At 38.3% G+C, this 14,202-nt stretch overlaps 1 protein-coding gene across 1 annotated transcript; it reads right to left on the bottom strand.

The window, feature by feature from the left end:
* Window positions 1-7,496: 7,496 nt before the first annotated feature.
* LOC137276773 (C5a anaphylatoxin chemotactic receptor 1-like) lies at window positions 7,497-8,690 on the bottom strand. Its single transcript, XM_067808415.1, has one exon. The coding sequence runs from the start codon at window positions 8,688-8,690 to the stop codon at window positions 7,497-7,499; it is 1,194 nt and encodes a 397-aa protein (XP_067664516.1).
* Between the last annotated feature and the right edge of the window lie 5,512 nt (window positions 8,691-14,202).

Here is a 14,202-nt window from a genome sequence, read left to right as displayed (position 1 = left end):
AGGGCGGGGTTGTTACTGCAATTGCATCAGACGCGAGAGGGTGAGCTACCAGCAGCCGTAAGTATTAGTTTTCAGCCAATCAATGTTTTATTGCACAACAGGTCATAGGCCTATATACGAAGAGTTACATGTACATGCCAGTATAGGAATATGCATGGGTTGAACAGAAACATGATTCAATTAACAAAACAAGGTGTGGCGTAATATCAAAGCATGGTGTATATATAAGGCCATGTGAACTTGGGTAGTAAGATGAAAAGCTTCTTAAAGTCAATGTGTGGATATAAAATTTGATGTAGGTAGATAGTTAATTCTGAATTCATCATAGATTGGGGAAAGATACATAAAGTGGTTTTCGTCTTCCATTCCGTTATTACGTAGTTTACAGCGCCTGTTTATTTTATCGATGTTGTTCGATTTACAAGAAGAATGAACTTAGGGTTAGTGTCATAAAAAGAATTAAATAGAGTCAAATGACAAGTTGAAAATATAATGTGTTAAAGTTTTTAATGTAAATAAACTATATCAAGTCATTCGTGACAAATAAACTAAGGGGCAAAAGACACGAGAGCAAGTACAAATCACTGATACGACAAAACACCATTGTGAAAAAGGAATTTTAATAACAGGTGTCTGGGTAACGTGGTGGGGTTTTTTTGCCCGTTAGTTGAGTTGCATATACGTTTACTTCAACCATCCAACCATTCATGTACCACGTGCCAGAATTACATGAATGTGAATGTAGCTATAGGTACACATAATGATGTCAGTATAATCAAAGGCAAGTGATGGTGTGATTAGATTGAAGTTAGATTTGTGAATTACAACTTATATATGATGTCACTTTTCGAATAATGCAAGAATACCAACAACAGGCTTGCAAATGGCACATTTTAACTTTTCTGGCGGCCACATGCAAATGCGATCACACACTCAATAACTCACACTTGACTTCGCAGTACGTCGTACGGAATGGCATTCCATATATGTCATTCCACATATATGCCAATGCCCCAACGTCTGCATTCAGTCCAAGACGTGTTAGATAGGCGACAGATCTGAGAATTCAGCGGGCCTGGGAAGGACGTTAATGTGAACACGTCAGTGCAGAGGGCATTTCTCCACTCACATGCTCTCCACTCCAGATGTTGTCCGCATCACTGCAGTCCTAGACCTTAGTGACGTAATGTCAAAATTTGTCATCTGGCAGGGCGTATAGCAAGTATCCCGTGTGCAGCCGGACGCCAGCGAATGGTCCTTGGCAGTATCCTCTTCACACCAGGAACTGCTCGGGCTGGCAGTGTGGTTGGTTGGAATCACATATTGATGGTTCTGATCCAACGATAGTTGCATAGCGTTGTTAGAGGTGGACGACCATTTCGTTGGTAATGTCTCTACAAGCGGCATATGTTCCTGTGCGCGTTAAACTGTTCTGCAACGTTGCGCTGGCATGTTCCGGTTTCAAGCATTCCAATGGTTCGCCGTCTTTCCTTTTCGGTTAGCTTTGACGTGTCAGAAGATTAGATCTTATTTATGCTTTTTGGACACGTCGACGTCTCAACAAGGGTGACCATAACTCACACTTTCTAACGGACACGTTTTATACCACGGACTTCTTGAAAAGCGTGCAGAATATAAACTACAGACCGGTTTGGATTATGGATTAAGTCTTTACGAAGAATATTAATTATACTATTTAAACTTTTCTCATTAATGTAAAACGAATCTGTTGATCACACTAATTTTTGCCTCTGAGTATATAAATGATGCATATGTCTCATTCTGTTCTACTATCAACCTTTCTGACACACAGGTAAAATGTCTTTATATACACAGAATCTATGGGCCACGTGTCTCCTTCAAGCAGAGATACACGACCAAATGCGGCCTCTGGGGCTGGGGCAGATGCACTCGATACAGGTACTTCATTTGGCTTGCAGTGATATTTCCCTTGACTGACCATATCACCACATGATATCAGTTATCTTCTGATATCAGGTTCTGTTACAGACAAATATATCCTGGCACTGTGACAGGCACTGGCGGAATCTCTTTTTCACGGTTGTCTTGTCTCTGTGACAATGATAGATTATTCAACAGTTACTTGTGACAGTCAAGACTTCATTTTGGTTAATAATGAAGCATACGACTATACAGATTTACAGCTTGTTTTGTTTATTTGCATAGTGCGAAGTTTCAGTATTGATTGTCAAGCTAAGGTTTTCATTCAGTCGTATGTTTCATTATTTCCGAGATTGTCATTTGTATGTTATTGTTGCCAAGCGACTGATATACTATGCTTGCGAAGCGACGCTATCTGAGTGTTCGCAAATGCGGTGCGGTGTCAACGTAACCTTGTTGAAGCGTTAGCATATCACGCCCGAATTCCCATGCACTATATTGCTATAACATTTACTCCCTTACACCTTTTTTGTGGGTTGTAACTGTTCATCTTGACTTTACGCTCTGTTTTCGTCTGTCTGTTATGGTAGTCAAGTGAGCGTCTTAATGATTGCTGAATATTTACAAAGGTTGTAAAATTAATCTTGTCATCATCAATGGCATGTGATTAAGGTCGCGCTCTACGCTTGTGATAGTGATAGTGAATTGTAACAGTGCCTATCTGTATGAATGTGTGTGTGCATATGTGTTTCTGTATGTGTGTGCGTGCGTGTTTGTGTTCTCTTGTGCAATATTACCTCCTATGTTTATTTAAGGATACAATGGACAAGCACCATAACCGGCTACACCATAGGATATCGACTTAAAGAATGTTATCCACACGAATGTCCTTGTGATCATCGTCAGCCGAGAGATGTTGAAATACCATGAACAGACCATCGACGTTACATCGGTCGTCAAAGTTTATAGAAATAAACATTGCCGCATTTATGTTTTCAATAATTCTTCATGGTACAACAACGTTTTCAGGAACACTCACGAGTGAGTTCAATTGGCAGTTATTACACTTGTGTTTCTTACAGATAGCCCATACTACCGATATGAACAGAGTAGAGTATGGTGAACACTGGTCCAGAGTAATTTCCACGGGCAGGTTGTTTCTTTGTTATTGGTTTCTTTCCCACGAGTAATGGGATGATTTCCCTCAATTTGTGACTGGTTTGCGCTGTGTCGCCCGCAAGCGCAGTCGGTAGAGTAGGATACAATGATCAACAAAGATGAAAACCGTTTTGCTCATTAATAAACATTAATTATCTTTATTAGATAATAACGCATAAAAAAACAATTTAAGTTGACTTCATATGTCAGTGGTAAAAACATAATAGGACAGTAAAATAATTTTGTGTCCGTACGTCATTATGTTTTGTCCTAATTATGATCCTATGATCCTATGATCCTATGATCCTAATTAATTTATTAATAATATTTGTAAACATTTTGAAACTTGAATGAGTGTAATATTCCAGCTATATGGCGGCGTTCTGACAGTTTAGTGAACAACTGAATGAGCTTTAATCTGCACAAATGAGAACCCGTTTCATGTGCAAACCAAGTGCGAGCCTGGGTATAGATCCACGAAGCCTTCCTTAGGTTACGACCTGTCGTAACGCTAAACGTTACCATAAGCTTACGAATAGATTTGTGGATCGGGGCCCTGACCACACGATCCCGTTTGTCGCATCTTACGACAAGTTACGAGTTTCTTTACGATAAATTCCAATCCGGACCTGCATTCCGAAACCTATTCAGACAATTTAGACCATTCGAATTTTCTCATGTGAACGTGAAAAAAGCCACCACAAACAGCTCTGGTTACACTGAATTCCAGTTCTTTGTCTCATTAGAAACTGGTATTTTACAAATGAAGTTTAATGTTACACTTTAATTACACCGTATTTATATATTTTATGTCAAGGTTTCGGCAGCATACCTAAACTAAGAAATCACAGACTGTCCCTGTTTGATGAGGTCGTAAAATGATTAACAATGCATCTGGTTAACTGGTTACACATGTTGCTTGTTTTGAGGGGTTTCTTTGCGCTTATTCAGTTTAGTTCTGTATCGCACTATGAGACTGACATAATATCACTTCCGTTCCAGACCGCCAAATATTTCAAGCGGCAGAGCGTCGTTTTGAGATTTCCACGATTTCCAGGTTCCCGTTTGTCAGATCTCGCTGTACGACAGAGCACACTTTACGACGTGTTTGCAAGGGTTAGAACGAACGCAGTGTTACAATATACAAGTGCTTAGACGTATAAAATCATACTGATTAATATTTATCTATCCAATTAAATTAATCAGTCTAACAATTATCGCAAAAAATTGCGCAAAAAGACTGAACCCAGTAAACAGGAAACGAGGCCATTCTGCCATCAATATTTTCACTTGAACTTAAAACACAGTATCTTTTGCAGTGACTTTATACCAGGACAGTAATATCTACTAGTAGGCATTTAGTAAATTCTCAGTGTGCATCATACTGTACAGACACCCTAAGTGCGACCTAAGGTATTTCGTCTATCTCATGACACTTCACGGCGAAAATAAATGATTCTGTTTAATGCTAAAACAAAAGAATAAAGGCAAAATACAAAACTCAAAATCAAAACAGACTAAACTAACAGACAGACATTTTTTACAGGCACTTCTACCACAGAATCCTGGTATATTTAATCTACGTTAATAAATCTAAATACAAAACAACTCCTTTCACAAATCCGCCGTGCAAGATAAAATTAATTAATCACTAATCATGCAGTCGTTTTATCCTTCAACACTTGTTTGTCTTTTTAAACTGATAATTCATCATACTGCATTTCCTTGTGCGTATTTCACAAATCTTTCCACATCTCTAAGAAATCTCTGCTAAAAGCAGAGTCGATTAAACAAGTGTGACTATATGCAGAGCATATATTTGAATACAACGGCAAGATGTTGTTAGTACACAAATCAGGTTTCAACCACCCAATTCAGCGACTGTCAACATGCGATACGATGACAGAGCATGTGTTTATGAACCACTATGAAATAGTAATGGTACCAGGTGTTCGCGAAAAGTTGAGTGTATCCTGTCCTATAGACGGTACCCGCCATGACATATACAACGTCCTGTCAATTGTGCACCAAAAATAACTAAAGAATGTATAGTCATGATAAGGAATTGCATCTGACATTACATTTTGTCACTGATGCACTGATGCCTCGACGCGTCTACAATAAAACGTGTTGACACTTTTACTGAGGCCTGGAGTGTAGCAGCCTTGATCAAACAATTTCTGAGCAAGGGGTGTTTCGACGCTCATTGCAAACATTGTTAAAAGAGCATGCTCGGTCATGTCTCAAACATTAATCAATAAGTGTTCTATCGTTTAATCCTTTCATTTTTATCCTTTTTTAACTCTTCTGATAAATCCTGTTGCTGCACTTCCATTACATAACCCTACCACATCCATAAGAAATTTCTGCTCAAGTCAGAGTCCATTAAACTAAGGTGACTAATTTTACTGAGGCCTGGAGTGTAGCAGCCTTGATCAAACAATTTCTGAGCAAGGGGTGTTTCGACGCTCATTGCAACCATTGTTAAAAGAGCATGCTCGGTCATGTCTCAAACATTAATCAATAAGTGTTCTATCGTTTAATCCTTTCATTTTTATCCATTTTTAACTCTCCTGATAAATCCTGTTGCTGCACCTCCATTACATAACCCTACCACATCCATAAGAAATTTCTGCTCAAGTCAGAGTCCATTAAACTAAGGTGACTATATGAAGAGCATGTATTTGAATGCAACGGTATGATGTTGGTGTAAACAAATCGAGTCTTGGCCAGACAATCCAATGATTATCACCACGCGATACGATGACAGTTCATGTGTCAATAAATCACTATCTCCGTGTGAAGTCTAGTTCATAGTTCGTTAGCATGCCATGTCCCCGAGTCTGATCACTCGTTAGATCTGACTTAAGGGACACTGAGTTCTCTTGTGACATGTGTTCGATTCTCCACATGGTTAAGTCCATTTCTGGTGTTCCCCTTCTTGATATCGTTGGAATGGTGCTAGTAAAACTAGAGTCACCGTCTTAGGACCAGCATCGGTTGCTGGGGTCACCAGACGTGCTCAGTAGCAGTATTTAAGACAAGATCCAATGAAGGTTAGCAGGTTTGTAATTATCAGCGGTCAGTTGTGTATTCAATATTAATCACTCCCATCATAATTATATTCCATATAGTTACAAAATTATCAAAACAAATTGCACAAACATCGTAACGAAAACTCCTTCAAACGACCGAGGCCTTTGGCTAACTTGGGGTGCACGTTTCCGCAGAGTAACGTCACCTTTCCGTTATAACGTCAAACGTTGCTCTAAGCAGGAGCAACTTTTGTTCAGTTTATTGTCAGCACAAACCGACGTATGATGTTACCGTAATCTGAAGGTATGACAATACTATTATGTTAAAGTATTCGTACAGACTGTACTACAAGGCATCAAATGCGAAAATTTGTCGCTCATGTAAACACAGCAATGGAGACGATGTAACAGTGACCATGACGTGAATTCTCTCTTCACGGATAATCAAAAAAACCATGAAACTGATGAGGGACCACGGGGCCGTCCATCTTTCCTGGTGAGAGGTAGTGACATTCTTATCACGATTTAGTTTTGTACTCCGCATAAGGTCGTAAATACATGTAATCAATCTGATGCATTTAGTATTTAGGGATTAGTAATACTAACGCACATAAATAGCAACTGGCATGATCTGACCACATAGAAAACTTAGCATCTCGTTATATATATAATGGCATGTAAAATCATTTAGAAGCAGACTCCCGGTGGGGGCCAGATTAGAGCATGGATCTCTCTATATTTTTTATGAAAACAAGAATGCTTCCAAGAAATATCCTGAATGAACAATTCAGAGATGTCAAATCGACTCTAATAAAGTGTTCAGGTCCTAACCTTAGACTATTAGTCAGAATAAAAGTTACAGTCAAACACCATCGAGACTACTCTGATATGTCGAATTAATGGTTGTCTATACATAAATAGCTTGGTCAGTGTTTATTCATCGCTTTGCGGTAGTGTGGAACTTCGACTAACTGGAAATATTTACACAGGTGCCTTCGGTTTCGACACAACGACATTTGCCCAACTCTCTCTCATACAATAAACATCACAGCTTTAACAGTCCTTCCCTCACTATCTACGCACTTTCTTCATTTTTTCACTGGACACCTGGTGTCTACATCATGCTGCCCCACTTGACAAGCGGTGTTTATCGCACACTTATTTTATTTCCTTTGTAGGATGCATAGTGTTTATCGACACACTTTCTTCATTTCCTCACAGGACACTCGGTGTTTATCGACACACCTATTTGCCTTGCAGGACACATAGTGTTTATTGGCACACTTTCTTCATTTCCCTTACAGGGCACCCGGTGTTTATTGGCACACTATCTTCTTTCCTCTCAATGGGCACCAAGTATATATTTAGCGACACACTAATTTCGTTTCCTCTGCATTGTTTTTATCTACAAATTTTTTTCAATTTCCGGCGGAAGTTCACGCTACAGAAGCTGTATATAAAGGGATTGAATGCACTCTGGATAAAGTAGGATCTCTCAAAGATTATAACACATGTGCTTGGAATAACAGTCACTCTTTCAGCAAAGCTCATATTAATTGAAAGATACACCGTAATGATTAAATAAGGAAGGAAGCTGAGGAAGAATATAAGACTAATGAGGAATAACATCAGTGTCATCTTCTTTACTGCATTTTGTTGGTATGAAGTCATAGTTCCATTCACACAACCAATTGGTACACCACTGCCAGATGAGCTAGTAGGGACACGTTGTGCACGTTCACCGTTCAGCCTACAGGGATCTTTTTCTGGATCATAGCTGTGTTTGTCTGGTTGGGATATCGATGAAGTCTCATTCATAGTCGTGCCGTTGACGTTAGATGAAATAGCAACGGTTCCATCAGTCGACCTTGGATATCTGCCTGTGCTGTTATCCTTTGAACTGTTCAAAGTACATGCTATTGTCCTTTGAAGAAGGGCTCTCTTCTGTTTGTACAGCCTACACCATATGCATGTGTACATGATAAAAAGTGTCCCTGCTGTCCATACAAACAAAAGCGTCTGAACTGTAGAGTATATTACATGAGGAAGTGTTCCCCCTTCTCCGTCTGTCAGGTAGCAAAATGTGGCGTTTACTTCAGGTAAGGGGTGATGGGTAGGGCCATGGATGATGGCAGGGGGTATTGTTAGAACCAACGCACCTGTACACGCCGCCCAACAGCTTACCTTCGCATGGAAAATTGTCATCTGTCTGACGAATGGTTTGCATATTTTTAAATATCTGTCAACTGCGACTGGTACAAGAATTCCTGCAGATGCCAACGAGAAGAGCGTGACAGTGATTGTGGACAGCCTACAGAGGTTAGACAACCCAAACGTCGCATGATATCTCATGTGTACGATCTTAAGAGACATGCTCAGAGAGCAGTTCAGAATGTCCAGGACTGCTAGTGTTACAATGAAACACCTTGTTGTGCTTGGTTTAAACTTGCACAGATACACATAGCAGACTAGCAAGTTACCGACCACACCAACCAACATGCACACAGCTACAAACGCGATGGCCGGATAATATTTCAGAACGTACATGTCGTCATACTGTTGGAGATACCTGGTGCTGTTGTCGTCTTGTTTCATCGTTGAGTCGGTATCCATAACTTGAACGGCATCTACAGTAATGATTATATAGTGATTGAAAGCTGAAAAACAATTTCTTAAAAACTTTGTTGTTTAGTGTAACGGAGGGGCACTGTTCTTGATACAGAACTTCCATCTTCAATCAAAGGTAACATCATAGGTATCATCCCTTGATTTAAGTAAGACAATTCTCTTCCCCGAACAAAACCCCTCCGTAATCTATGACCGTCTATTTTAATCCCCCAGATTCACCATGACAAACTGTAATAGACCTGTGTAACTTACACTGCATCACTGCATACAAGGTCATGCTTAGACAGTGGGCATTGGGCAGGAAATATCAATTATACTTTTGAAATTAATTGCGGAATGCAATTAAGAATTTATAGAGTGATATAACTAAATATACCCATATAAATAAACATATTTTTAGGTTTGAGTCATATATAATAGATGCAAGACGTCGAGTCCTAGAATGGTACTTACCTGTCCTAGAATGGTACTCACTGACTGCTCTTTCCTTTTTAAAGTTTGATCCTTAGCGCGCAATGCTTTTATTGCTAATTTCCAGTGTTGAGTGGCACGTTTTGTATCAACCAGGAAGTCTTTCATGTATATGTATTTGTGTAAAGAAGCGTTCATACATGTAAGTAGATCATGCTTTGTGTATTTAGTCATCATATCTGCATTTACCTGGCCCATGTGGCTGTGTACTTTGTCAGTCACACCTGTACATGTAGTTGAATCTTATACCCCAAAGCTTATGGTGAATGACGAGTGTGTTGGCCGGGTCAGACCCTACGCTGCATAAGAACACATAGGGATTTAAGTCGACTTGTACGACTCGCACATGGATCAGTATAGGCTCTTTATTAGCCCCTAACTGGAGTCTACACGTTTTAACACATGGTCTTTCAAACACGCCTTTCAATGAGCAAAATCACTTGCCGACTTAAAACATAAGTATCGATATCATGTTAATAGAAAGATGCAGTCTACAAAAAAGAGTAATGAAAGCAAAAAGATGTGTAAACCTACAATAATATTATTGTATGTAAACGTACATCTGTTTCAGTCTTTAGTAATTAATGCAAGTAAGTATGTATGCACTTAACCTCAATACCAGTTATCTAGAACATACACCAAATTGTTCCATGGATAATCTGCCAAATTAACTGGAGACTTTTTGTCCATACACCCGGCCACCATTTAGTTTCTGCTGTAGCCTAAGTATTTGTAATCTACGGATACCATCATTGTGTCCTTTGATATCAAATGGGTCAACATGGGTCAATGAAACAAAAGAAAACGTTTCGCGATTTATTCAAATGGTCACATGTGACAACAAGAGTTTCATTGAAGTCCAACATAAGATGTTTTCTTTAATTTGAAAATGTGTGTCCTGTATCCTATATCTATAATTATAGGTAAATGAAATCTTTATGGTTATCTCTGACATTCAGAGATTGCTACGTGAGTAACGGTTACATACCATAGATCAGAGATAATGTACAACTGGGACAGGTCAGTCTCTCACTGTCTTAGTACCATTTGTACCACAGTGGTTTGGTTCGTTCCCAGCACAATCTCGACTGCGTTTAACAGTACTTCAGACAATATATTTTATCAATCAGAATTTCACAAAGAATCAATGAATTATAGCAAGAATTATATGTGATTGGATGTAAGAAATAAAGAAAAAGAACAAAAGAAAGACATACATATGGGAATGAAAGACACACCACGGCCATACCTCCCCAAACATGTTAAAGAATGCACAACTATGGCTGGAACACATTTTTAAGAATCTACTTTGAGACATTTCTTAAACATTAGTAATTAATTCAGATACCCCTTTCTGCATATGGGGAATGGCATGGATATTGAAAGAATGTTAACTAACACTTTCACATAACCCTCAAAAACAGAAAGTTTTAAACTATCATAAAGCTTTGTACACACTTTTCCCGTTTTGTCAGTTTTAAACATATAACACTCAAGCATCAATGGCGGATCAGATCAGATCAACACGTTTCAACTAGAAGTATAGTTCCTTTCTGAAAATTAAATTAAACGAATGTGTGAAAGAAGTTTTAATGATAGAATTGAGTCTTTCTTCGTTGTGTACCGAGAATTGAAGCCAGTGAGCGATAACATGCCGACTTAAAACTTTACTACAAATCTACTGTACTAAAACTGACACTAACGACAATTATTTGGCTAGAATGAATTGACAGAATAGGTAACATATCTTCTACATGTAGGTTTTCAGTTGTTACAACAGTCAGCAAATATAATCAGCTGTTGAAAATAAACCAATTTTATAAACTAAGTTTGCACCATATCTGGCTACACTGGTCATGTGATGGACTGAGGCGTATATTAAGGGGCTTTACGAGCAGTGACCACTCCCCCTGTTAGAGTCTCCCTGCATATTGTATTTTACAACAGTTTAACTGACAAAAGGGAGTTAGATACGTTCGAAACGAGTTGAAAGATACATGGAATATGACAGGTACGAGTGCAAAAGCTGTTTCTTACACAGAAAGACATAGTTTTAAAATTGCAAGGACACCTTTTAGGTTCTTTAGTAGTATAAACAGTGCTGGTACGGACCACCCCATTATAACCCATGAAATAAAAAATTATCCTTCCTTCAGTCATATTAATTTATAAACTCCATAATACGACTACTTTTCATCTCCCTCATAAAACGTACCCAACAGTTTTTGTAGTGAGATGAAGACTGCTGGGTTACAGAAATAGTTTATGTAAGATAGGGAATCAATTTGTAATCATATCAAAACAGTTCTTTATCCTCTACTTTTTCATCATTTATCAACTCACCTTTACCTTTTTCTATGATCGCAGTTTGTAATTTAACACCAAGTGAAATACCAATACGACTAAGACATAAAGAACTTACATCAACAACCCCTGAATATTTTCAGTCTCTAACGTGGTCAATGAATATTATTCTGATCAGGTTCTCTCCCATTCTCCATTAATGGATGACAACCAGATATTTTTCCATTTATCATTATTGGTTTACTTTTATCCTATAATTTCACCCAATCAACAAATTGAGAAGAATATGGTAATTCATGTATTTTAATTCGGAGAATAGGATTATCTAAAGGGGTACCATTTTTCACATTTTTAACAGTTGTTTGAATTTGTGACAAAATTTGGGTAGTATAAACTTTGAATCCATTCCGTGGTATTTCCTTATCTTTTTGATTGTGTGGAAAATGTAAAATTTCATCTCTAAATGTTTTGCAACTTCTTTTTTGAATGCTTGAGAAAGATATGAAATAGATTTAAATATGAAGACTCCCATGGACTTTCATCTGAATCTGGAATTGTTATCTGGTCTCGTGAACGTGGAATACGAGGTTATTCTTGTATGAGGGTAATGTTAAAAATCGTGGTAACAATTGTATGAGGGTAGCGATAAAATCCACTAAATTTCCCATCGAAAAACATTCTGATAGACTTCCCATTTATCCAGAAGATGATGGGATCAATTAGGAAGCTATAGATGAACCTACCCCAATCTCTCAGATCCAAAAAATATATAAACAGAATCCAGACATAGCCATAAATGTATTTTGACATGAAGATAACATAATAGTACAGAGGATAAGCCCTTTATTGTATAAGGATGGTCGTAAAATTATCAATATATTTATGGTACAACAAGGTGAAAAATATCACTACACATAGATAAAGAACTTGAGCCGACCGTTGTACAATCAATCAAAACACAGGGAAAAGAAACACTTTTGTGAAAGGTGTCTTCACGGATTTTCAAGGTCTGATCTGCTCAGTTCGCACAGGGATGATTGCCTAGGTGTAGGAGATAAAAATAATATCTTGAAATTTATCAACCACAAAAATCAAATGCCAATACCATACATTATCTATGCCAACTTCGAAGCTATCATTAAACCAATCGATACAGTAGCTCAATCCACGGATAAATGTTTCACACAAAAAGTACAAGAGCATGGAGTGAGTGGGTTTGGGTACATGGTCGTTCGTTGTGACACCTGTTATTTGTAGAGGCCCAGATGAGGCTGAAAAATTTCTGATATGTTTACAAAATGAAGAGAAAAAGATTAAGAAAAAATTGTACAATAAAACACCAATGCGTATGATGAGAAGATAAAAAAACCCACAACCTCTGATTCAGTTAGAGATCACTGTCACATTACTGGTAAATACAGAGGTGCAGAGGAAACTAAGAATAAATCCTAAACTTATTCATATCCCAGTGGTGTTTCACAATCTTCACAGATATGATTCACACTTGATTATGCAAGCTATTTCAAAGGTAAAAGGTAACATATCCTGTATCCCAAACAATATGGACAGATATATATCCTTTTCAGGTTGAGATTCATAATGTTCAGTTTCTGTTGTCATCTCTCGACATTTTGGTAAAGGCTCATAACCCAAAACACTTATCTATAACTACTTGTTACACAGAAGAGAAAACTAGAGCTTTGCTGTTACGTAAGGGTATCTACCATGTGAATATATGGATGACTGGTCTAAGTTTAATGAGACACAATTACCTCATATTGACCGCTTCTATAGCAAGCTGTCTGGTGTGTCTGTCACACAACAGGCAAAAAATGTATAGGAAAAACTGGCTGTAGGTGATTACCACAATTTATATTTGAAAACGGACGTGTTATTGCTGGCTGATGTTTTCGAAATATTCAGACAAACGTCTTCGAAGCAATACGTGTTGGACCCAGCATGGTATTTTTCAAGCCCTGGGCTCTGGTGAGATGTCCTACTGAAGAAAACCAGTGTGGAATTAGAATTATTCACACATTACAATATGCATCTGTTCACAGAGAAAGGGTTATGCGGTGGTATTTCTATGGCATCAAAATGTTATGCCAAAGCTAAGAACAAGTATGTGAAAGGCTACAACCCTAAAAAAACTACAAACCATCTACCTTGATGGCCCATGAGCCAATATCTACCCACAGTGGGATTCAAATGGGTGCCTAACCAGCAGGTTTACCTGAGTATCCCTACAGATTTTGAACAAGGGTTATATGCTTGAAGTGGACTTCCTGGAGGAATTGCACACATCACACAACAGCTACTCCCTGGCCCCCAAATGGTAGAGGGTTAACCAAGACTGGATGTCTGAGTGCCAACATAACTTGCTGAATGGACCGCTGTCAAACGTTCAAACATTGGTACTGAATTTGATGAACAAAACTAAATTAAATAAGTAAAGTACTAAAGTATATAGAATACTGAAGTTCGATCAAAGATCCTGGATAGAGCCATACATCAGGATGAACATGGACCTGTGAAAGCTGATCACTAACGACTTTGAGAAACCTGTACAAACTAATGAATGACTCTGTAGTTGGTAAAATGATGGAGAATTTATGAAAACGCATTAACGTGAAGCTAGTCCGGTTGAGTGAGTGAGACAAGCTCAGGAAACTGATAGCAAGTCCGACGTACAATAGGAGTACTA

Source organism: Haliotis asinina, chromosome 3, assembly GCF_037392515.1.
Source record: "Haliotis asinina isolate JCU_RB_2024 chromosome 3, JCU_Hal_asi_v2, whole genome shotgun sequence".
In the NCBI taxonomy this organism is placed as follows: domain Eukaryota; kingdom Metazoa; phylum Mollusca; class Gastropoda; order Lepetellida; family Haliotidae; genus Haliotis; species Haliotis asinina.
The sequence above is the reverse complement of the archived record's forward strand: the minus strand, read 5'-3'. Positions and strand labels throughout refer to the sequence as shown.